Source organism: Babesia microti, chromosome I (genome assembly GCF_000691945.2).
Source record: "Babesia microti strain RI chromosome I, complete genome".
NCBI classification, from domain to species: Eukaryota; Apicomplexa; class Aconoidasida; order Piroplasmida; family Babesiidae; genus Babesia; species Babesia microti.
Window position 1 is genome coordinate 590180 of NC_027205.1, and position 22499 is coordinate 612678.

Consider the following 22499-nt stretch of genomic DNA (forward strand, 5'->3'; position numbering starts at 1 on the left):
ATAATCAATTACGCAAGTGCTGCATGTCAGAGTTTACACGATGATAGTTGCTATGTAATGTTCTAAATGTGCTTGTTCACTAAACCTAATTTACACACTTACGCCGTGTGCATTCCCCACATAATAATTCAACACTCATTTTGCCATTATTCTGGCATCACAGCACATACCCAACACTTGCCTTCCCAAATATATAATCTCCGATAAGCATAAATTGCCTATCATAGTGGATTGTCACTTCTAAACTAGCCGAAAATTAGGGTGTGCATAGTTGCCCAACATAATAGGTAGTCGCCATTAATACTTATATTTTTTAGTGTTAATTAGTATAGTGGCTTTTTTTAGTTTACTTGGAATGAGCGACGCTAATGATGAATGTGGTATTGTGTGTTTCACTCAGATGTTCTTGCTGAGATTATCCTTGTAGGTACCTCTCTTGGGAGTGTCCGCAAGCAGTACTTCGATTCAAAACGTCTTGCCAATCTGCTAGATTGTAAAGCAGTGATTTACTATCTTATAGATGCCAATCTTGATTCTTCTGTTGCTAAAGGTATTATTGTTGTGACATAGGGTTGAAAGACTCGGAGCTCATTAAGGAGTGGAAGAAAGAAGGAGTTTTCAAACTATATCCAAATTCAACTAATGAAAGTAACGCGGTTCCTTATGCAGTTATTCTGCCTCAGTTGATTGTGGATGGAATTGGAATTGGGGACTATGAGATGGTACAGGACTTTGAGGATGATGGGGACCTAGGTAACATTTACAGTTGAGATAGAGTATATAATGACGAGGCTGATGTGCCCAGCATGTTTCAAGGATAAGACAGCAGAACAGGTGTTTTGTAACAACTGCGGGGTTACACTCACAAATTTGATCCCGCAGGAATACATCGACGACAATACTATCCAGCGCATTTACATGGGAGATATCTACGAAGAGGAGTATACTGACTCCGAATAGCTTATCGCGGATAATTTATGTCATAAATTATACATAATGGTCTCTCATAACGGCATAACTGATAGCAGCTGTGCAAAATGTACAATTGATTTATTTTTTCTTGACCCCACTTTTTGTGGTGTTATTCTCCGTGTTAGTATTTGCGTAATTATTGGTGTTTTGTTTGGTGGTTAGCTTGTTGCGTGGTTTATTTTTGTCTCTGCCATGAGTGTTATCATTTTTAGCTATTCTAGAATCACTAATTTTGGTGGGTCTGGTGGCACTGCGATTTGTGGATGACATATTTTTCTTTGCATTGTCGCTATGTGGTTTGGCTGAAATATTGGATTTGGGTAAATCAGTCGTGTTATGGGATTGTGAAGGATATAGTTGCAGAGGTTTAAATTTGGGCGGTCCGTCTTCCGACTTATTCTTATTATACAAACACATTTTTCTGAGTAAATATGCCTCTTTTGCTATATCATTTGCCTGTTTCAGCTCATATACAATTCCTCCCAGATGTTTCAGCTGCGATTTAGAACATATGTAAACACCCCTAGCTGTTTTAAGGTCGGAAAGGTTCATTAAAAGTTTGGATCCTGGGTCTAAATTCATAATAGAACCGTCAGAATCAAGCACTAATAACATCAAATCCTTAGACCCATCATTTAGATGCATAAGGGCCAGGCATTTGTCATCTTTGCTGTATGAACGCATGTCCCCCCTCTCTCTTAGGCAATCTATAACACGGTTAATTTGTAAAAAGGTGTAATTATTATGGATATTGACTGGACCATTGTTTCTAATGTCCAAGTCCAAAAATGGTTTGTATGCATCAGTTTTGATCATATTAAAATATGCATGATATCTAAAATTAGAAGTGTACTGATAACTAAAAAGTTATGTTGTGCAGGTCTGGTAGAATTATTCTAAGTAGTAACGGTACCGTGACAAACATTTTATTCTCCACAAATTTAAACAAATCGTGGTTTGATTTATAGAAATTTTGATAATATATATTTACAAATTGTATTATTATGGTGCACCCCTATGATATACTAACCAATTGATGCTCAGCTAAAAAGTATGTCATTTATCCTTTTAATTTTATATAATTTGACAATCATTTGGTACAAATGATTGTCAAAAATATGTTTCATTCGCTAATTTAGTGCAAGGCCTTTTTGGCAACACAGACATAACAAATCTAAATCAAAAGGTGACGCTTAGATGCTACACCAACGGCAAAGGGCATCGAGATGATTGTAGTACAATTGAGCCCCTCCTGGAATCTTCTGATGATGAGTATTCGCGGAGATTGTCACAAATCATGATTTCATTAGTAGGTATGCTACAGCATTAACATAGCTTTTATGGGCAGTTGCGACGTATTGTGTGCATTATCTATTACTTATATTTACAAGGATAGCATAAAGATTAGCCCTGGTAATAATTAGCGTTATACAGCCTGGATCTCTTTCGTGTTGTCTATACCTAGAATTGGTTGGACAATAAAACCCTTGTTATGCGTTTTGAGCGATAACTATCCCATATTCGGCAGTAGACGCAAGAGTTATATGGTTATTGGTTGTTTAATTAATTTTTTCAGTTGTATTCTCATTTCTTTGTATAATAAACCGAGTTTTATCATAACTACCATTCTATTGGGGACTTGGAATCTGGGTTCAGCCGTAAGTTTATTATATTTGTATTTTTAAAAAGAATTAATGAATAAATAATAATAAGCATTTATACTATAAATAAATAACACAGTTATGCTCTGTTGCAGGCGAGGCGCTAGTTGTAGAAGGAGGAAGGCATAAGGATGATTCTACAGCGATGAGCCAAGTTTCAATCTACTTCGCTTTTAGGAGAATTAGTGTCTCAGTTATGGCTTACTGCTCGTCAATACTACTTCTTTACATTAAACCTAAGGTATTTGTATAGTTATATATAGGATATTTTCTGGATAGCATCATCTATACCTCTAATAACATTAGTGGGGGTTTTGCTTATTTCCGAGCCTAGAAAGTATAACATAGTGCCAAAAGTTAGTATATATGAGCAGTATAAGAGTATTAAAATGATTCTAACAACTAGACGTGTATATAACCCCATTTTATTTCTATTTATAAGATCTGTAAGGGCAGATTTTTATGTAGCTAGCACCCAGCGCTGCACCGGCCATGTTTTATTTTATGACTGAGAAGCTACATTTTACTTCGGAAATTTTTGGGCGTGCAAATTTGTTTCAGTGTTTTGCAAGTCTTGTGGCAATTTATTTGTTCAACAAATATATGCAAAATTTCAATCTACAACGCCTACTATTCTGGTCAACGCTCATAACAACTCCGTTTTGTCTAATGTCTATAGTTGTGTAAGTGATGTAACATTTAGTGTTGAACGATGGAATTTGGCAATCGGTATACCAGATACGATATTCGTTATAACGGATAATATTATTTGTGAGTTCGTTAGCGACTTTCAGTGTATACCTATAATGATTCTGACATCCCGTCTTTGTCCAAAGGGTATGGAGAGTACAGTAAACTCCACAATCATAACCATATTACACCACGGAGTGTGGATGGGATCTATCTTATCTGCTATTATAACAATGGCCTTAGGGGTTACGAGTACCAACTTTGACAATTTGAAATGGTTAGTGATCATATCTAGCACGGCGCATTTGATACCGATCTTGATGATCAAAATGTTACCCACAAGTTTGCCTAGTGCAGAGTATGTAGATAATATGGTTAATAATGTGTGTACAGATGAGCATCTCATTGAAAGTTTTGAGGATGATGCCAGCCTTTATGGATCGCAGAAATCGGCCTGATACGGGAACATATATTGGAATTAAAAATAATTTAGTTGATTTTAATGAAAAATGTTGGTAAATGTCAAACTGTACAATGATAACGAAGCAGTGTCATATAAATGTATATAATGCAGAAATATATTGTAATGATGAAGTTATTGTTTTCAAAATATGTTAAACAATTTTATTTGAGCGTTAATTTTCGTGATTTCAAAAAAAATAACATTTATATTTAGTACAAATAACTCAATTTGATTTTAGGGACCAGGGTGTAAGATTGTGGTGCTGTTACTATTGTAGGCTAGTCTACACTGACCAATTGTTAGTGGCTGGAATGGAACGATTTATTCAAAAAATTAGCAAATTGGGGTTCACTATCGGTGCTATAAGTATAGTTCCCTACTCTTGCCTTTATGATGTAGACGGGGGGGAACGAGCCGTTATGTTCAATCGTTTCGCCGGGGGAATTTCAGATACAATTATTGGAGAAGGGTCACACTTTTACATACCATGGTTTCAAACTCCATACCTTTACGACATAAAAACTAAGCCTAAAGTCATCAATACCACTACGGGCACCAGGGGTAGACACTATTGTTCATTTAGATTTGCAAATGGTTAGCATAAGTCTCAGGATTTTATACCGACCAATGCCAAGTATGAATCATATTTAAGTAGATAAATTGCCAACAATCCACCGTAAACTAGGTCCTGATTACGATGAAAGAGTATTGCCTTCTATTGGCAATGAAGTACTAAAGGCAGTGGTAGCCAGATATGACGCGGAATCGCTACTTACACAAAGGGACAAAGTATCAAACGACATAAGAATGGCTATTACCAACCGTGCCAAACAATTTGACATAAAATTAGACGATGTTGCTATCACTCACTTGAGTTATGGGAAAGATTTTGCCAAGGCAATTGAAGAAAAACAAGTTGCGCAGCAAGAATCGGAAAGGGTTAAATTTATTGTGGCTAAAAGTGAACAGGAAAAGTTGGCGGCGATAGTTAAGGCTGAGGGGGAAGCTTTGGCTGCCAATATGGTAAACCACTAAATTATACAGATTTCCAATGCCATAAAGCAACACGGTTCGGGGATGCTTGAGATTAGGAAGTTGGAGGCGGCTAAGGAAATCGCTGAGACTCTTAGCAAATCGAAAAATATATCATACATACCTTCCAGTACCAATTTGATCCTTAACCAATCTTCCATCAATTAACTCCAATAGCCAACTAATGTAGTAATTTTGCGTAATATTACATTATCTACTAGATTCCATCGATTAATTTTGAAAATTATTGAAAATTAAAAATATTATTAATTGGTGACTTTTATACGTTTAATTCCGAAAAATTACATATTAAATTATTTGAAAATTTTTTGGTTGTACGGAAGACGTATATACAAATTTTACTCAAAAATGTAAAATAATTAGTTGCAGGTCGACCATGTGTATGTGTATATTTTTAAGAATGCAATATTTTTTTTAATATGATTAAAATAAGACAAAGCGATAATTCAATAATCAATGGTTAAGTGGTAAATGTTATAATGGGTGTTATAAATGTGAAAATAATGTACAAATGATGGACCAAGGGACAGCTAATTGACCACTTTACCTAGCTGGAAAAAACGGCAGAAGGAGTCATTCTTGGTTGCAAGTCTTAGTAAAGCATGAAAGGCGAAGCTAGGTGCCAAATATAAAAAGGCTCCAGCAGGCATGCTGTATGATACTAGTATGAAAGAGTAAATAGCAAATTTTCCTATTATTTGTATGGCCTTCTCCTTTTTGTTTCCCGCAGATTTATTATTTTTGTGTATTTTTAGTGTCTGTTCGTGCTTGATAGCATTCTTGGTGGCCAAATTGTTGTTGTAAATTGTTAATAACAGTGCCGCGGCAAAAGTGGGGAAAATGTAATAAGGATCAGGCAGAGCAATACTGTCAAGCCACAATGGAGCTTCCAAGATGAAATCAGGTGTTCTTTCAGTGTTTCTACATAAACTGCGTTGTGTCGCATACACCCAGTAGAAGGTGGCAAATTGAAAAAACGATAATGTTCCTTGGATAAATGCGCTCTTGATGATCTTTCTCTCAGATATAATTAGAAACAATTCTCGTTGCAACTTTAGCATTTCCTGATAATCCTTTTTGCGCTTACTTTCAAATAATCTATTTTGTAAATCCGCGAGTATGGGCATTGCTGCGGCGTTTTTCCTTCTATTCCTCTCAGCAGAGGCCCATAATGGGAGCATTGCCAATTTTAGAGTAACAGTGAAACCCGAAATAACAATCCACCAAGGCAAACCTGTAGAGCTGTGAATTGCAGCCAAAGTTTCCTGTAGAAGTTCAACGAGGAAAAATGATTTTTTATCTAGGTCTTCCACGGTCAATTTCATATATTTTCTAACCCTTTGTGTTAAATATTCATGGTAAGTATTACATTTGTGTAATTCATCAATTGAAGGGTTTAATGGAACCGATAATTCATCTTCCCAAAAAGTACCGATGTTTCCATCCGTTGTGATATATCTGCACTTTAATGTAGGATGTATATGAAAATTTCTAGCCGCGATGTTAATTTTTAGAAAGTTCCTACAATTTAACATTACATATGTATATTAATCTACCACATATTAACTCAAGATTTTTATACACACCACACAATAAACTTAACAGGTATATGCACAGTGAATATAATACAAATATTATCTATATGGTGTAATTTAATCATATTTAATATTAAAGTAACATTTAAAGTTTTAAAGTTCCAATATTATGGCATTCCAAGATTCTGAACAGGCCAATAGCCAATCATCACTCAAGACACACTACGAAGATGGCCTTGACGCATCAAGTACTGCTTTTTCAACCTTTTCCCAAGAAGCCCTGGATTTCATCGGGCAAAAGGCAAGATCTTCCAAATATCGCACTAGAAGGGATGAAATCATCTCCCGCTTATTATGCAGGTGACCAGACTAGTGACTCTAGGTGGTGGTATATTTTGCCAGACTGGCCAAATCCACATCACGACTATACCAATGAACTAAAAGAGGCTAAGCTTAAGCTGCTAACTATCGCAGAATACGAGGAGCATGAGGATAATGATGCCAATGGCTTTACTAAGGTCTATGAGTTTTCTACATATAAGGGTAAGTCAATTCTGAGTGTTAGGTGTTTTTAGAGGCCCAGGAGGCAAAATTTACGACCTTAGAAATAGGGATAAATGCCCATGCTACGAATATATCTGCACTATGAGAGACAGGCAAATTATCCTAATGTTACAGGCTGCGATAATTAATCAAATAAAGTGCATGATTCTCTCTAATGTTGAGGAACGCGAAATAGTTCCTTTTATCAATGAACTTAAGGCCGTCTCTCGTCTCACAAGTTTGGATGATGAACCATAAACATAAAGCACAAACAGTTTCTTAATCAAATGAAGTAATGATGGTACAATACATGGCAAATTAGATCATTTCAGTCGGCCATTCTTCATAACACAACGACTTAATTGATTTTATTGTTGACTGGTTTGCTCCTGATGAGGATGTTGAGTGTAAATTGATGATTTGCCAAAGTTCTTCTGCTAAATGTGGGCAAAAGGGATTTAGCAATTTTACTAGTATCTTAACACATTTTAAGGGTATTAAGGTAAAATCATGCAGTGTAACTTCGTCCCTAATCTTTCCACTTGTGTACCGGCTTATGAAATTCATATAAGAAGAGAATAAAGCAGGTGATTTATTAAACTTCAAGTTTTCAATGTCCTTAGTTACCCCGTGAATTAACTTGTTTGTCTCCATTTTGTAGCATTTATTGGGTACAATGTCAACAATTTTGTGATTTAATTTGGTGCCATTCCATACGATTAGATTGTACACTCTGGTTATAAGTCGTTGCATGCCAGAAATCCCTTCTAATTTCCAGATTTTGTCCCGATCAAATGGACCTAAAAACATCAAATGTAGCCTCAGTACATCGGTACCATATTGTTCAATTAAATGATCAGGGGATACAATGTTACCCTTTGACTTTGACATTTTGGCGCATTTAGCAATGACACTGGTTTTGAAATCAATCCCTCCCTCGACATTTTTGAGGTAAAATTTATCCTTATAGTGAATAACTTCATTATTACAAACTTCAATTTCCTTACCATTAACTATATGGATATATTTCCGCTCATGTAACATGCCGTGGAGGCACACTTTTTTGAATGGCACGTCATTGGGTACCATATTAATGTCGTGCAAAAATTTGTACCAGAATCTAGAATATAATAAATGTGAAATAGCATGTTCTGATCCACCAATGTACAAATCCACTGGTAACCACTTATTAGCCAGTTCTTTGGACACTAGGCAATATTGGTTTGTAGGGTCAATAAATCGCACAAAGTGAAAGGATGAACCTGCCCATTGAGGCATTGTCTCCGTAGGTTTAGGTTCTATATATGGAAGTTTATCTACAGGCTGGTATTGGCCATTGCAATTGATTAGGGGGATCGGTTCTCCCCAGTTTCGTTGTCTCGAAAATATCCAGTCTCGCATCAAGAATTTTGTATGTTTAATGAAATCATTTGCATATATTTCGCCATTTTTTGCAGCATTTCCATCAATTTCGTTTGTTAATTGGTCGTTTGTATGTATTCTACAATTTTCCATATCAGCATTGTTGTTAGAGACATCTGATAAGATAGTAGGGTTGACATAGACTGGAATATTAGCTTTGGTGATGGGATTGATGGCAAACATACCAGTATGTACTATTTCGCCTAGCCTCATTCGCTGTATATTGGAAAGTCTTTTGCACTTATCCGCCAATTTATACACTTGCTGTGATTGTTTTGGAGTGACTAATTTGCTAAGTGCATCAAAATCCGCGCTAACATCAATGCGGTTGCACCTAATTAATTCCAGTGGATCTGTGATAAAGGCCCGTAATTTTATATCACAACTCGCTGTGTCAAATGGGATCAAATAGCCAACTAATTTACCTATCCAGTTCCTTTGGGCATTTATCACCTTCTCTGGCCAGTCCTGAAGGTGTTCCAAATTATCGTTTAGCCAATCACAGTACTTGGTGATCTTTATAGTCCAATGAGGGATTTTTTTGCGATATACCTCAAAACCACCTCGTTCCGACAACCCATTTATTATCTCTTCATTTGATAACACGGTGCCTATGTCAAATATTTAAATACCTAATTTGGGGCAATAATTTGCCAGGCAAAATGCCCTTTCAACTAGTGCTTTCTTGTACATTTGTAGGAATGTCCACTGTGTCCACTTGTAATAACTGGGATCAGAAGTAGTAATCGTCTTAGACCAATCGTATGAATAGCCCATTAGTAATAATTGACGCTTAAAATTGTTGATATTTTCATCAACCACCTCTTGCACTGGCCTATTGACCTCTTCGGCATAGCGCTCCGCTGGAATACCGAAAGAATCCCAGCCTATTGGATTTAGAACTTCATAGCCGCACATGCGTTTATAACGTGCCACGATATCTAACCCAGTATAACCCAGCATATGGCCCATGTGTAATCCGCTACCAGAAGGATAGGGTATCATACCTAAGCAATAGTATTTTGGTTTGGATTCAATAGTGATATTTTTGTCACTTGGAATCTCAAATGTTTTGTTGTCCAACCAGAACCTTTGCCATTTTCGTTCTATGCGTTTGTGAGGGTATACTTTGTAATCAGTACGATAAGAAAATGTTATATTTAATATAATTGCGATTTGAAGTGCTACATTTGCGATATTTAACATAATTAACGAGCATAACTACATTTTTAATTAACCTAGGAGTATTGGCCCCCACCAATAATGTGTTATGTTACTTGTCAATGAGCGATATGGCATGTACACATTTAAAAATTATAAGGATAGATGAATTTATTTGGGTTAATCAAAGCTGTTTTTAAATATGTTGTTTGCGAAATTTTTCTCCCAAGTTTTTTGCGCAATATCTTAGATGCAACCTTTAGGAATGACATAATCTATCCTATATCCAGTGAATAATTTGTTAATTTTCCTATGGTTAAAAATTATAATATTTTATGTCTTTGGTATTTGTGATTGCTGATCCTTTTCTGGTATAACCTGGTATCTGCGGGGCGTATCTATTAATCGTTAGTAACAGCTCCAAAAAATTGGTGTAGTTTAGTGATATACACCAACATGTATACGTCCCTTTTTGTAGATTTTACAACCACATCTCTGGAGAAAAGGCTAGTTCTTGGTGTTACGTTACATAGAGTTCCCCCGTCGTGGTAATTAAGTCATAAATTTAGGAGTCTAAGCGAAATCGTCCGTAATATATCACTATTCACTTCATTAAGGGAATTGAAAATTGTGTCGTTTATTTCAATGTTCAGGGAAACTACTGATAATGGATATGACGATGAGTGTGGAAATAAAGTGCATTTGCTGTGTGATTCTCTGGATAGCAAAACCGTGAGACACTTATCAATTATTTCAATTAAGCACAAAGTCAAATGTCAATTTATGTGCTTAATTTATTTGTATATTTAATTATCAATATATCGTTTATAATTATTACAAATGCTATAGTTGTGTAATAATCTGTAACTGCTGCAATAATTTTTAATTACGTATACATAAGACAGTATTTAATTAATTGTTCACTGTGCAATCAGACAATTATTTAAGCATATATCATATATATATATATATATGTGTGTAATAGTGACTTGTTATATGTCAATATAAAATAATTATGATAAATATATTTTTAAAAACATTTTGTTGATGTAGACTTTGTTGAGAATACGAGTGATACCTTTTGTAGGAGACAAATGCGGAATAATAGTGATTAGACCAATGAAATCTATAATTAGATTGGAAAATGTAGAGTGTGTGTATACTATTCCAAAATATGGCAATATAGACGTTGCGGTGGAGATGGCAGAAGCTATGAAGTTGCTTGATGAAAATAATATATCGCTCAAGTATGCAACTCTTATAGCAATGAACATACTAAATGGTACTATACAGATAATGTAGATGATTATTCGTGGAACAATATGAGGGTGGAAACCATATGGCCAATGTTAGCTTCTAACACACTAATAATTGAGCTTATGACTAAACTGACAGAGGTGGTTAGGAATCATAAAACACCTAAATTCAAGTCATTTCTGTGTGAAAATAAATATGATATAACTGACATTTTCGACACTAACACTTTGAAATGGGCATGGGAAACTAATTTAACAGGGGAATATACTAGAAATAATAAACAATTTTCTAGTAATCCTTTTACAAGTGCAGTCACTTCTGTAGAAAATAAAGGCAATAATTACACCTTAGACGATGCTAATAATCAAAATTACGGCACCAGTGATAATTATATCAACTATGACAACCGTGATTATTCCGATAATTATATGATTGATGATCAGTGTTATGGAAGCGAAACATATAATAGATTAACAAATTACACTAGGGATGTAAATTACAAGCAGGGACACGAGATTGGAGGCGATAGACTAAAATTACATACAGGATGCATAAGATTTGAGAAAAATCGCAACCGCTGGGTCGTAGACCTTACGTTACATAGATTTAGGAATCAAAAATGCTTTCACGTCAGCCATTATGGATTTATTGGAGGACTTCAAGCGGCAAGAAAGTGGAGATATGATTATATGAGTAAAATGAATACAATGATATCGCCAAGTATGGAAAGGAAGGTGTTCAAAGACATATGGGACAAAATTCACATGATGGACCAGGAACTATGGCCACAGCTAGTGGCAGCAGTTACCACCCCAATTGAGGGTTATGAAGATGCCCATAATTGTATAAATATAAATGAATACATTGTGGCTATGGATCAGACCAATCCCACCTAAAGGCATGATAGCAGTGAGCAGCACTACATGAAGGGTGGTTTGGTGAAATGATTTCTGGTTTGGAAGATCTCGTAAATTGTAAGTTAAATTTCATCAGGCACTGTACTGGTAGTAACATACGACGGTCGCGTCTTTGTGGGATCGCTCGAGGGTTTCGATCAACTCACAAATCTGATCCTCAACCAGAGCGAGGAACGAGTATATCGTTGCAATTCTCCCGTGGAACGTCTTAAGCTGGGATTATTTGTGATTAGGGGTGACAACGTGTAAGTTTTTAATCATTAAGTGTCTTGATAGGAGAGGTGGATAACGAACTTGATTTTTCAACCAATTTTGACCAAATATCTGCTTCAGCGATCGGTCCAGTAGGAAATGCACTCATTTAGATCATTGCATAGAGACATATGATTTGTTAGACTGTGAATTGGGTGTAAAATAACAAATGATGATTCCTAAAGACTACTCCACCTAATTGTACTACTTAGTCTAGCAAATAACCCTTCTAAAAATATAGTTGCCCTATACACATACAATATTACTATTTATGTGCGGTAAAGAGAAGATTCCTCTCGTCTTAGGTGTACCGTGACGGTCCACCCCACCCAGTTATGCGACAAAATGAATATTTGTAATCAATTGTTTATCATTAATGCTTTAGTGATTCCTACGTTTGCACGTACGTTTTACGAGGGATCCAAGTCTTTTGCATCCGAAGACGGTGTATTCATTGTGACAGATGCCAATTACGACGATTTTATCGCAGCACATCCTGTGGCGATGATTGAATTTTATGCTCCATGGTAGATGAATACTTAAGTAGGTGTGGATATTGTAAACAGTTGGCACCTGAATATGCAAGGGCTGCATCGATGCTCAAGGAACAAAACATACCTGCGGTGTTGGGTAAACTTGATTCCACTGTCAACCAGAAAACATCAACTATAAACCAAGTAGACGCATATCCAACACTAAAACTCTTCAAAAATGGCACCGTATTATCATACCCAGGCGATAGAACTGTACGTCATTAGTGATTTAGGCTAAAAAAATAGTCGATTGGATCCAAGAAATGCTGCTCCCATCGACTACTGAAATAGATGAAAACCAAACAAATTATAATGGTAAAATTGCATATGTACTGGAGTATACCAGCATGGAGGAAGAAATATTTAAATTGTTTGTTACAGTTGCTGATAAGCATAGACCTTTGGGCAAGTTTTACACTAAGCGCGCTGATAAAAATTCTTTGACTGTGTACAGGGATGGTGAAGATCCTATAATATTTAATGATAAGGTAAATCCGTTCTATTATATATAAAAATTCACTTTTGGAATTTTTTGCTCACAACTTATAGATGAATATATGTATTAGCGTACCTGCTTTTGAGTATATTGTAATTTTCATAAATTTATGATTTAACATTCAAAAATAACGTCTAAAAACATGACACTAAACGTTGATACTTAATATGTATATATTAATTCGTTTTTGTAGAATGTGTTATGTAGGTGGAGGAAATTGAAAAATTCATAATGGACGAGTCCTTCCCTCTCTTCGGGCAAATAACCAGTGATAACTACATGCAGTATGTGGAGAGCAAGAAGAATCTTTCCTGGTTCTGTGGTACTTCAGCTCATTTTGAAGAATATAAGGGTGTTATGATCCAAGTGGCCAAGCACCAACGTAAAGATACTTTGATGATTTGGCTAGACACAGATGAATTTCCTTCGGTTCCGCGTACGTCCTTTCCATGCTATATCAAGTAAAAACAATTGGAAATGATTCCAATTGTTTTTCAATATAAACAAAACATTAAACTACAACTCTAACTCAGAGGCATTCCTATTGGATTCTATCCCTGGCATAGCCCATTTGAATGCAAATGGGAGATACCTATTGCAAAATGACAAAAACCAACTCAACAGCGTGGAAACAATAAATCAATTTTATATTGATGTGGCTGAGGGGAAGATCAAGAAGTCAGTAAAGTCAGAACCGATACCAGAAGAAAATAACAACCCAGTAAAAATAGTTGTTGGGTCTACTTTGGAGGATTTTATATTCCAGAGCGATAAGGATGTAATGCTGGTTATATATTCACCCAGATGTGCCTACTGCAAAAAGATGGAACCAGAATACGAGAAGTTTGCTGAAAAGGTAAAATTGGAGCCTCACGTGCAAATTGGCAAATTTAACAGTGATGTCAACGAATCGCCTATTCCAGAAGTTACCTGGGAGGGATTGCCAACTATCATATTCACCAATGCTGGCGTTAGAAATGTGGAAGTTTATGAGGGTGAAAGAACGGCTGAAGAGTTTTACAAGTTTCTATCCCAAAGGGTCACTATACCGCTCTCTAACAGCGATAAGCAAGAAGAACTCTAATTCAAATTGTTAATTATAAAGGAACTTTGCGAAAGAACATAGCATAAAGTAGGGGAGATTATGTAATATAAATTGCTTAAAATTTACAATTGCAATGGCATATCTCATTAAAATGTTAGTACACAATTCAACTCCTTAAGCCTGTCTACTGTATCTTCCAATCCTACTTCAAAATATTCCATATTTTGAAGTAAGTCCTCCAAAATAGTTGTTATATATGTATTCTAGAGCTAATTGATGCCAATATAGCCCTTGCATTGAGGGGAACAACAGAGACAGGGAATTGACTTGTAGGCCGAACCATAACAATAAGTCAAGGCATCCCCTGCTGCAATATCGCACAACGAATATACACCTATACAAGGGAAATCTTCTCCCCGCCACACCGTGACAACCTGTACATTAGGTTCGCAAGAGTGATTCAAAAACCTGGCAATGTTTCCAATGAACATTGAATCTATGCAAGGCATAAGCCAATCGTCTACCTCCTTCTCCATTTCCACTGCCTCCATACAGTAGTTAAATAGGCCCATCTTATCGTACTTGTGTTCCCTTGCCACCATCTCGCTCCTGGAAATACCTTCACCCACATATTGCATAATGTATGTACCTTTGGGAATAAATATCTGCGTGTGCAATTCCCAGTCCAGCAACGCAGTTTTGACCAGTTTAACTGGTACTTGAATACCTTCAGGCAGCCTGTTAGTGCAGTTACTAGGACAGAGGCAGTTGTCGGAACAGGAGGCATGAATTTGGATAGCTGATAGGTATACTTTGTTGACACCCTCGCAATATATCATGCCATTTTTCCTGTTTTTTAACGCCCTGCAGAAGCCATTTATGGCGCTACATTAGGTTGTTTGTTCACAAGTGTTAAATATTGGTTTACATCACAACATATAACCATATAATGTAATTCATCATTTGGAATGATTACATTAAATTTTACTATTGTTCTTACATTCGATCAAAATTGTCAATTGACTCAAAATTTGGTGGAAGACAACCAGAACAGATAGGTTCAAAATCAAGTCTTGGTAATCGAGAGAGGAATACATTGCTCGTAACATATGTAAAACCCATGGGAGGCATTTCTTTGTCAATATCGTTCTCCACTGGAATTGGAAAGGTTTCGGTACCAGCAGAGATATCCTCTCTGGGATCCCATGTATCAGGAAACGGCCCCTTCAAGTGTATAAATGTCCAAATAAAATCTATTTCAGACTGCATGATCTCAACCTATACCTGTGGAAAAAATTGCCTAGCAGATATCCTGGCCATCTCCTTGTTAATTGGAATATATTCCACATGCTCACAATACTTTTCAACCCTCTTGTCGTCTAATTTATCACACATCTCATCAAGTGTAAGCCTCTTTTTGTCAATCTTCTGTATTCCTAGCACTAATGGTAGGAATCCACCCAAAGCCCACATTACCGTGTGACTCTCTTGCAATTTATCTTGCGATACATTTAGGTTCTCATAGGTCTGGTACTTATGAACCTCATTATTAAGCCAGCCAGTTGCCAACTTCCTTTCCATGCAAATCTATATGGAATTAATTATACCTTCACTATAAACTTGTAGATGCAATACAGATTTAGTACTGCAGGGTACTTGTCGCACGGCCTCTTCTTTAGCATATAAGACACCCCAATTGTAAACAACTTCTTTCCATTATAGACGACCTAAATTAGCAGCGTATTTCTTACATCCACTTGTTTTATGTATTCCGAGCGCTTTAGGGGAATGGCGCGCTGAATCTTGGCGCGGGCCTGGATTTGATATGCAACACGCATACGGGTGTGCCTACATTATCACGTATTGAAATCTATTTCAAACATAATACACCCTATTGACAATGTTTGAATTGAATTTTTTATTAATATATTTACTCAGGACTTACGGGTCTCTAATCTTATAAAGCGTTGCTTCCATTTGCTCTGTATACACATGCGATGGAGGTATAATATTCTCGTTGCAAGCGGAGAATATGAAGACCCAAATTCTTATTCCGTCATTGTTGGTATCGGAGTAAACATCGATAATGCGATATAGGCCATCGTATCTATAACCCCAAAGTGGTGCGAATCTATATAATTGCATTAGGGAACCTTGAATGACAATTGTATGCGCGCACTACTCGAATCGGTATTTCGTGCAGCCAAGACTGGAGCAGCGCAGCATTAGAAGGCGTAGACAATGTTTGGTTCTACATTGGTGCGTTATAATTTTAAAAACTATTTGACACTATTTGTTCAAATGTTTTAATTACGTGTGTGGTGTACAATTTGGTATGAAAACGATTTTTAAAAGTGTGAAAAAAAATTCCTATCAATAACTAAAATTTGTCCAACAAAATATATATTAGCACAAGTATGGAATGGATAAAAGGTATTAGTGCCATGATTTACCTTATTCGGATTATCTGATTGCCCCAACAAAATGAATCTCAATCCTTGATCATCCCTTAGCGGGGCATTTACATCAAGCAATACGGCATGGGCCACTATATAAACAATCTAAACTTACCCTTTTCATTTAGAGTCAATGTAGTGACATCTGACCTGTAATCATCAACTGAAACCGTTTGGTTGAGCGATATGCATATGGAGAAATGGTATAGCTCCTCCTTAACCAGGAAATATGTGAAGGGAGGCAACTTGAACACCCCCTGGCCTACATTGAAAAATTTTTTAGGCCCGCCCAAAGTATTATGCAACATCTTTATATCATCCACAATAGATTGTCTTGATCCCTTGGAACTGAAAGATCTAGTTCTTGTATACCAAAAGTGTTCAAATAGTTCCATGAACCAAACCAATTGCTCCTTATTGTTCAAACTATTAAACTTGATGATTTGTTCGTGTTGTTCATGGGTTATTGGCCCGTATAATATATCATTTTTATCACGTTCTCCCAACTCCTCAGTTACAGGATCGAAAGGCTGAATTAGTGATTTGAATACTTTCAAGTCCTTGAGTTTATTACAAATCGTCGTTGTAGTGTCTAACTCAGCTAGTTCAGTTGTATCCGAAAAACGAGATAAGCCTTCGTCTTGATCGTACTGCTTGACGATGGACTGATACATATGCTGCGGTTCATCAGGTTTAGAGCGATCGAGTTCGATGTCAATGTAGAAATCATCAAACCCTAGTTTTGACGTCTTTATCCTTCCCATAGTATACTCGTACAGATTACCCATCGCACAACAATCAGTTTAAAAATCGAATCATACATTTCACAAACAAAAAGACGCCGATGTGCGAACAACAATTGTTCACATCGTATAAATGTACAATACCAACCCACTAATCACACATTATTACTTAGCATTAGCCACACAATTTATCGCATACAATTACGCATTTGCTATCAATTACCTATCAATTTGATTTACTCGTGATCATTTAACGTCCAAAAATGTGGTTGTGTCACAACATGGTCAAGTTACTCCGACAGATTCTCTTTAAAGTGGTTGGCAAATTATTTTGTGTAAAGCATTTGGCCATTATTATGGATGGAAATAGGAGATGGGCTAGGATTATGAACTTGCCTCTAAAGGAAGGTTGGTCTCATGGAATATGGAAGCTTTATGAGGTAATTTGCGTAACACAAAGATAATAGAAGTAGCCTCGGAACTGGGAATTGAAAATGTATCTGTATTCGCCTTCTCTATGTTGAATTTCCAGAGGGTAGAAAGCGAATTGAATGAATTAGATGAGATAAGTATTAGGACACTTACCAAACCCGATCAGATTATGTATCTCCATTGTTTATATAGGAGATTGGCTAGGCAGTATAACATTAGAATTTTTGCATGTGGTGACACAAAGTATTTACCTAAGAAGGTATGAATTATTGATATGTTTCTCGTGGAAAATAATTGATATTTAGGTGCGAAATGCTGTGAGGATGATAGAGAAAGAAACATGTAAAAACTCAAAAATGATTCTCAACTTGTGCGTATCATACGGCGGAAGGAACGAGATTAAGAGGAGCTTAAAGAGGGTTGGAAAGACTACTAGCAAAAATAAACTAAATGATATCGCATTGAAACGTCTTTTTTGGAAAAATCTATACACTGGACACTCTCCTAGACCAGATATACTCATTCGCACTTCCGGTGAAAACAGGATATCTGATTTCATGATCTATCAGGTAGCAGTGTTATAATATAGGTATCAGAGTTTACTAGTATATATTTTCACCAAATGCTATGGCCTGAATTTAGAATATCATCACTAATCGCCATACTAGTACATTATACAGTTTTTAAAGTTTAGCAACTATATCATCCTCAACTAAATACCATTATAATTAGTTTTATATTAAATAGCAACCAAAACTTACACTTGCATACTGTATATAGCCACAGATCTATTCATTAAAATATGTAACGATTAAAAACTAACTATAACAACATAAAACACAACAACCTTTATATATTTCACATTTATATGTAAATAGATAAACAATATAAATATAATATTTACATTAGTATTATGAGATGACAAACTATCACTTGGTATAAAAAATTTTAATTGTAATATATATTTGGTTATTCATATAACTACTCTGGAACTACTATTAGTTTAATTGATATAAGAAAACAATTAGTGATAATAATTAACGTATAGAATTACAACATTCATTTTAAAATCTTTGTCTATGGTATCTCTGGCGGTTTCATGTTGGCACATGGTAAAAATTCGGGCCCCGGATCATACTTAAAATTTGGACCTAAATCACTGCAGTTATACCAAAATTGAAAGTTGCGATAGCGCCCATAAAAAGTGAAATGGCTGGATGATAACATCCATTTAGCAGATCGTGTGTAGCCAGTCCTTGGCTAAATTAAATCGATACTCACTCAACTCCATTAACTGAAAATTTCACATATGATTCTGGAATTACTTCAGCGTCTGGTGGAAATTGAGGATCACACAGCATGCCACCTAATTATTTTTGTAGTGTAAAAATTTTTTCAATATTAAAAAAAAAATAAAATAATCAACTTAATTACCTTGCAAAAATTCGTACAATTTGTGATCATTTCTAGGGTCCGGCAGGAGTGATACATTATTAGGTATATGAAGGTAACAACCTACGATATCTCCTGGGTCTAATTGAAAATTTAATTACTGTAAGGGATGGCATAAGAATCCCTGATAACCCTTACACAACTGCCATCGACGCTGGAATAACCAATACTGAAATTATTAATCCCTAAAGGAGTATCATATCTCTGGTATCTACAAGCCCATCCCACCCTAAATCTTAGTGTTACTACCTTAGTGCTGGCTTTGGTATATCAGCGAGTGGATTGCCTATGAATTGGAGCTCCTTGAATTGAGTGTGAAAGTGGACTTCAAAGTACCAATTGCCATGTTGTGCAGCCAAATTGGCCAAACAAGTGATCCATCCCTATTTTTACAACAATCTACCTTGTATCCGATGATTTTATTACCTTCTAATGTAATAGAATCATCTTTATACCTAAGTATATGCATAACATACCCCATTACACCTTATATAAACTATAAATAATTGCATCATGGATTCTTGCCCAGTGGCCACTATTCACGAGACTAATGATTACCTAAAATGTGTGTATCAAGGCTGTAGACATGTTGTATCACTTTACCAGTGGGCACCGCTTGAAGGAGCGCTAAATCTTCGCTGTTTCCAAGAAATAGCCGCCAAGCGCCTTGCTTGTAATTCATAATTCATCCAGTGTTACAATATATAGATGAAACTTATCGGGGAGGACGGATGAAAGCCACAAGTGAAGCTAATAAATTAACCAGCGACACTAAATCGGGTAACTGCAACAAACGTAAGAAATTACTAATCCAGTTTCAAATTTTATTGAGGATAAGATGGAGAATTTTGGATTCGCGCTGAGAAAAAATTCAATATTTAATTCTACGGCGGAAGAAAGACTTAAATTGGCACAAGTCGACATCATATCGCATTTCATACTTCGATTAGCGTATATAAATTCATATACAGATTTGCAAAGGATTGGAATAAGAAGGAATGGTTTCTGAAGCAGGAATCTCGTTTATTGGAATTTAGATTGGGTATTATTATTATAAAATTTTCTCAATTTTAAATAAACCAAATGCACTAATTCAGAACATTTGAGGGGTTCTAAATTGATAAACACCGATGGTGTGGCTAATTTGGATATATTTTTGATAAGAGAGGAGATTGAATATAAAACTGTACTACAGTAATCATTTAGATCCAAAGACCAAGTGTGATAAATGACATATTATACTCCTCACCTAAGTACCAATTGTGGAGTGATTTCATGTACCAAAAGAAGGAATCTGGGAGTATATCAAAACTATACCTGGTTCCATTTTACCCAGATGGCATGAATTTAGTCAAGAATCACAAAGTTGCGCTTAATGGTAACACATAATATAACTCAGATATGACTGCTTATGTTCCCTATGATTTCCTAATCCAAGCAATAGTCACCAAATTCAAACACGATCTCAATCAATCACTAGAAATGCTAGAGTCCAACATGGAGTGGATTTATACTGAGATTTTTTCAGATGAAAGGCTAGGGCCATTTTTGCGTGTCTTACCATCTACCTACTTGGCAAACGATTACGAGAAGACATTGGATGTAGATGATGGTACCAGATTGACTATTGCAAACATCAACAAAGTATGTGTTCTATGATGCAGCTTTACAAGATTGCATTTCCTCCGTGCATGAGGAGGATTTTCGAACAATATTTGGTAGATGGCAAAATGAAACATTGGGCCAGGCAGCAATTGTGGCTTTTTTTCAAGGTACCCCCATAAATATATAAAAACACCATAATTCATCATCTAAATTATTATATGCTTGATGCTTACTAATTTATTACTTATTATATGTCCAAACATATAAATTAGGGAGCCGGAATGGGACTAAACGATTCACTTGCGTTGAATAGATCAATTTGGAGCAACCCATCAAGCTTTGATAAAGAGTACGTGAAACTATTATATTAATTTAACAAATTATACCGATTTCTTAAATTAATATATTTTGATAATGAAGGCACAGATACAATCTACGACATATGTACGGACAGGAAGGTAGAAGAGTTACTTACCCCCCCTACAGTTGTTCAAAAATCATTAGCGTATTACCAGTAAGCTTGAAATAATATAGCCCCCAACAGGAGGTAGTACCCATGGCTGTCCATTCAAACTATATGACAAACAGGGGTTGTCAAAAATGTTTAAGGGTTATGGTCTTAGGGAACCGCAAATTGAGTCGATCCTAGAATACACTAATACACACCAATACCAATTGGCTTGTGTCGAATACCTTTTACAAACCTGCCCCAATTCCAGCGGTATGGCTAATTACTTATCTAGGAGACGGGGTTGGTAACCACCCTAATGCATTCTTTACAGCCGCTATCAAGAGTATATCCAAATCAGTAGATGATACGAATAAAAACAGCACTAGTAATAATAACGTTAAGAGATAAAATTTTGCAAAATAGTTAGCAATTCAAACTACAAATCTTATTAGACGTATATTAATTGAATATTTTAATCGATTTTTTTTAACTGTCCGTTGGTATCTCGCAAAAGTAACATTATTCGACAAATTTTTTAATAAATAAATATATATATATATATATATCAACATATTATTTTCGATTCAGGATTACGTTTCAACTGTAAAGTTAAAAATTATTTAATGAATATTATTTATTATGTATCTATAATTAATAAAAAATTCTGGTATTTGTTTTAAAACAATTTAAGTCTTAAATTGAAATATTTTATAATAAAATCATGGTTAGTAGCGATATTTTGTAGAGTAATCTTTGGGTGATATAACAAGACCACGCCCTATGTAATCAGCTATTGGCATTACCTTTCCTTGCACCTCTAAAAATGGTCTCAATAATATCAATTAATTCCTGTTTGTTGCTAAGGGGCCAATTAATTTTATTATTATTACCAGTACCCAAATCTATCATCATGTGTTTATTTCTGTATAATATATATTATTACCTGTAAAAAAACATAACGGACACAGGATCGTACAACTCATACATACTGTTAAAATCTGGTACCTCCGTTATGTCAACCTAAGTCAAATGTTTGGCGTACCAAGTAAATTACACAGAAGTTTTTTACATCTTCAGCAATTTTATACAGTAATTCATCCATCTTCATACACTCCGGATTGTAATCATGGCCAAATCGTATGCATACAATGCGATATTCCTCGGATAATATCGCCTTATCCTATGTTACAATCACAATAATTATATAATTGTAAATATGTAACACAATCGACTCACTACTGCCCATCCTGAACGTAAATGTTGTAGCATATAAGACATTTTGTATACTTTTACTAGCTTTATTCATATAACAATTACAAAAAACCTGATTTGTGACCAAGTAAATCAATATACATAGGGG

General features: G+C 35.6%; 15 protein-coding genes across 15 annotated transcripts; 9 read left to right on the plus strand and 6 right to left on the minus strand.

Moving 5' to 3' along the window:
• On the plus strand, positions 356–960 carry BMR1_01G01625 (conserved Plasmodium protein, unknown function; the record flags this gene model as incomplete). The annotated part of the gene is made up of 5 exons (XM_021482581.1): positions 356–380; positions 401–550; positions 571–648; positions 670–753; positions 776–960. 5 exons carry the CDS (start codon positions 356–358, stop codon positions 958–960), a joined length of 522 nt encoding a protein of 173 aa, XP_021337400.1.
• On the minus strand, positions 1051–1788 carry BMR1_01G01630 (hypothetical protein; the record flags this gene model as incomplete). The annotated part of the gene is made up of 1 exon (XM_012791937.1): positions 1051–1788. The coding sequence occupies one exon, from the start codon at positions 1786–1788 to the stop codon at positions 1051–1053; it is 738 nt and encodes a 245-aa protein (XP_012647391.1).
• Positions 2023–3781, plus strand: BMR1_01G01635 (Folate-biopterin transporter 1 chloroplastic; the record flags this gene model as incomplete). Its single annotated transcript, XM_021482589.1, has 8 exons — position 2023; positions 2112–2285; positions 2308–2385; positions 2407–2630; positions 2713–2874; positions 2897–3079; positions 3102–3316; positions 3337–3781. Coding segments are annotated over 8 exons (1482 nt in total).
• On the plus strand, positions 4098–4986 carry BMR1_01G01640 (Prohibitin-4 mitochondrial; the record flags this gene model as incomplete). The annotated part of the gene is made up of 4 exons (XM_012791939.1): positions 4098–4347; positions 4370–4420; positions 4442–4809; positions 4831–4986. The coding sequence occupies 4 exons, from the start codon at positions 4098–4100 to the stop codon at positions 4984–4986; spliced, it is 825 nt and encodes a 274-aa protein (XP_012647393.1).
• BMR1_01G01645 (preprotein translocase subunit YidC) lies at positions 5370–6374 on the minus strand (the record flags this gene model as incomplete). The annotated part of the gene is made up of 1 exon (XM_012791940.1): positions 5370–6374. One exon carries the CDS (start codon positions 6372–6374, stop codon positions 5370–5372), a length of 1005 nt encoding a protein of 334 aa, XP_012647394.1.
• BMR1_01G01650 (conserved Plasmodium protein, unknown function) lies at positions 6544–7175 on the plus strand (the record flags this gene model as incomplete). Its single annotated transcript, XM_021482595.1, has 3 exons — positions 6544–6734; positions 6757–6917; positions 6940–7175. 3 exons carry the CDS (start codon positions 6544–6546, stop codon positions 7173–7175), a joined length of 588 nt encoding a protein of 195 aa, XP_021337402.1.
• Positions 7236–9545, minus strand: BMR1_01G01655 (leucyl-tRNA synthetase; the record flags this gene model as incomplete). Its single annotated transcript, XM_012791942.1, has 2 exons — positions 7236–8950; positions 8972–9545. 2 exons carry the CDS (start codon positions 9543–9545, stop codon positions 7236–7238), a joined length of 2289 nt encoding a protein of 762 aa, XP_012647396.1.
• A 411-nt stretch (positions 9546–9956) lies between these two features.
• BMR1_01G01660 (conserved Plasmodium protein, unknown function) lies at positions 9957–11653 on the plus strand (the record flags this gene model as incomplete). The annotated part of the gene is made up of 4 exons (XM_021482601.1): positions 9957–10048; positions 10070–10232; positions 10554–10782; positions 10803–11653. The coding sequence occupies 4 exons, from the start codon at positions 9957–9959 to the stop codon at positions 11651–11653; spliced, it is 1335 nt and encodes a 444-aa protein (XP_021337403.1).
• A 47-nt stretch (positions 11654–11700) lies between these two features.
• Positions 11701–12051, plus strand: BMR1_01G01665 (U6 snRNA-associated Sm-like protein LSm8; the record flags this gene model as incomplete). Its single annotated transcript, XM_021482610.1, is given in 4 exon segments — positions 11701–11731; positions 11751–11919; positions 11940–12018; positions 12040–12051. 4 exon segments carry the CDS (start codon positions 11701–11703, stop codon positions 12049–12051), a joined length of 291 nt encoding a protein of 96 aa, XP_021337404.1.
• Positions 12272–14039, plus strand: BMR1_01G01670 (protein disulfide-isomerase A1; the record flags this gene model as incomplete). Its single annotated transcript, XM_021482616.1, has 5 exons — positions 12272–12453; positions 12474–12672; positions 12693–12947; positions 13163–13391; positions 13489–14039. The coding sequence occupies 5 exons, from the start codon at positions 12272–12274 to the stop codon at positions 14037–14039; spliced, it is 1416 nt and encodes a 471-aa protein (XP_021337405.1).
• BMR1_01G01675 (Histone-lysine N-methyltransferase EHMT1) lies at positions 14270–17244 on the minus strand (the record flags this gene model as incomplete). Its single annotated transcript, XM_021482622.1, has 10 exons — positions 14270–14885; positions 15001–15263; positions 15285–15587; positions 15608–15727; positions 15752–15848; positions 15946–16131; positions 16154–16251; positions 16454–16548; positions 16572–16986; positions 17008–17244. 10 exons carry the CDS (start codon positions 17242–17244, stop codon positions 14270–14272), a joined length of 2430 nt encoding a protein of 809 aa, XP_021337406.1.
• Positions 17463–18325, plus strand: BMR1_01G01680 (cis-prenyltransferase, dehydrodolichyl diphosphate synthase; the record flags this gene model as incomplete). The annotated part of the gene is made up of 5 exons (XM_021482625.1): positions 17463–17639; positions 17660–17802; positions 17824–17890; positions 17937–18200; positions 18221–18325. The coding sequence occupies 5 exons, from the start codon at positions 17463–17465 to the stop codon at positions 18323–18325; spliced, it is 756 nt and encodes a 251-aa protein (XP_021337407.1).
• On the minus strand, positions 18709–19564 carry BMR1_01G01685 (Set1/Ash2 histone methyltransferase complex subunit ASH2; the record flags this gene model as incomplete). The annotated part of the gene is made up of 7 exons (XM_012791948.1): positions 18709–18782; positions 18803–18891; positions 18913–18997; positions 19066–19164; positions 19185–19312; positions 19333–19466; positions 19487–19564. 7 exons carry the CDS (start codon positions 19562–19564, stop codon positions 18709–18711), a joined length of 687 nt encoding a protein of 228 aa, XP_012647402.1.
• Positions 19565–19596: 32 nt separating this feature from the next.
• On the plus strand, positions 19597–21547 carry BMR1_01G01690 (DNA primase large subunit; the record flags this gene model as incomplete). The annotated part of the gene is made up of 12 exons (XM_012791949.1): positions 19597–19756; positions 19777–19878; positions 19899–20034; positions 20055–20125; positions 20181–20269; positions 20290–20461; positions 20483–20727; positions 20748–20855; positions 20961–21037; positions 21109–21202; positions 21223–21409; positions 21432–21547. 12 exons carry the CDS (start codon positions 19597–19599, stop codon positions 21545–21547), a joined length of 1557 nt encoding a protein of 518 aa, XP_012647403.1.
• BMR1_01G01695 (U5 snRNP protein, DIM1 family) lies at positions 21865–22417 on the minus strand (the record flags this gene model as incomplete). The annotated part of the gene is made up of 5 exons (XM_012791950.1): positions 21865–21917; positions 21943–22061; positions 22083–22159; positions 22182–22319; positions 22376–22417. 5 exons carry the CDS (start codon positions 22415–22417, stop codon positions 21865–21867), a joined length of 429 nt encoding a protein of 142 aa, XP_012647404.1.
• Positions 22418–22499: the final 82 nt, after the last annotated feature.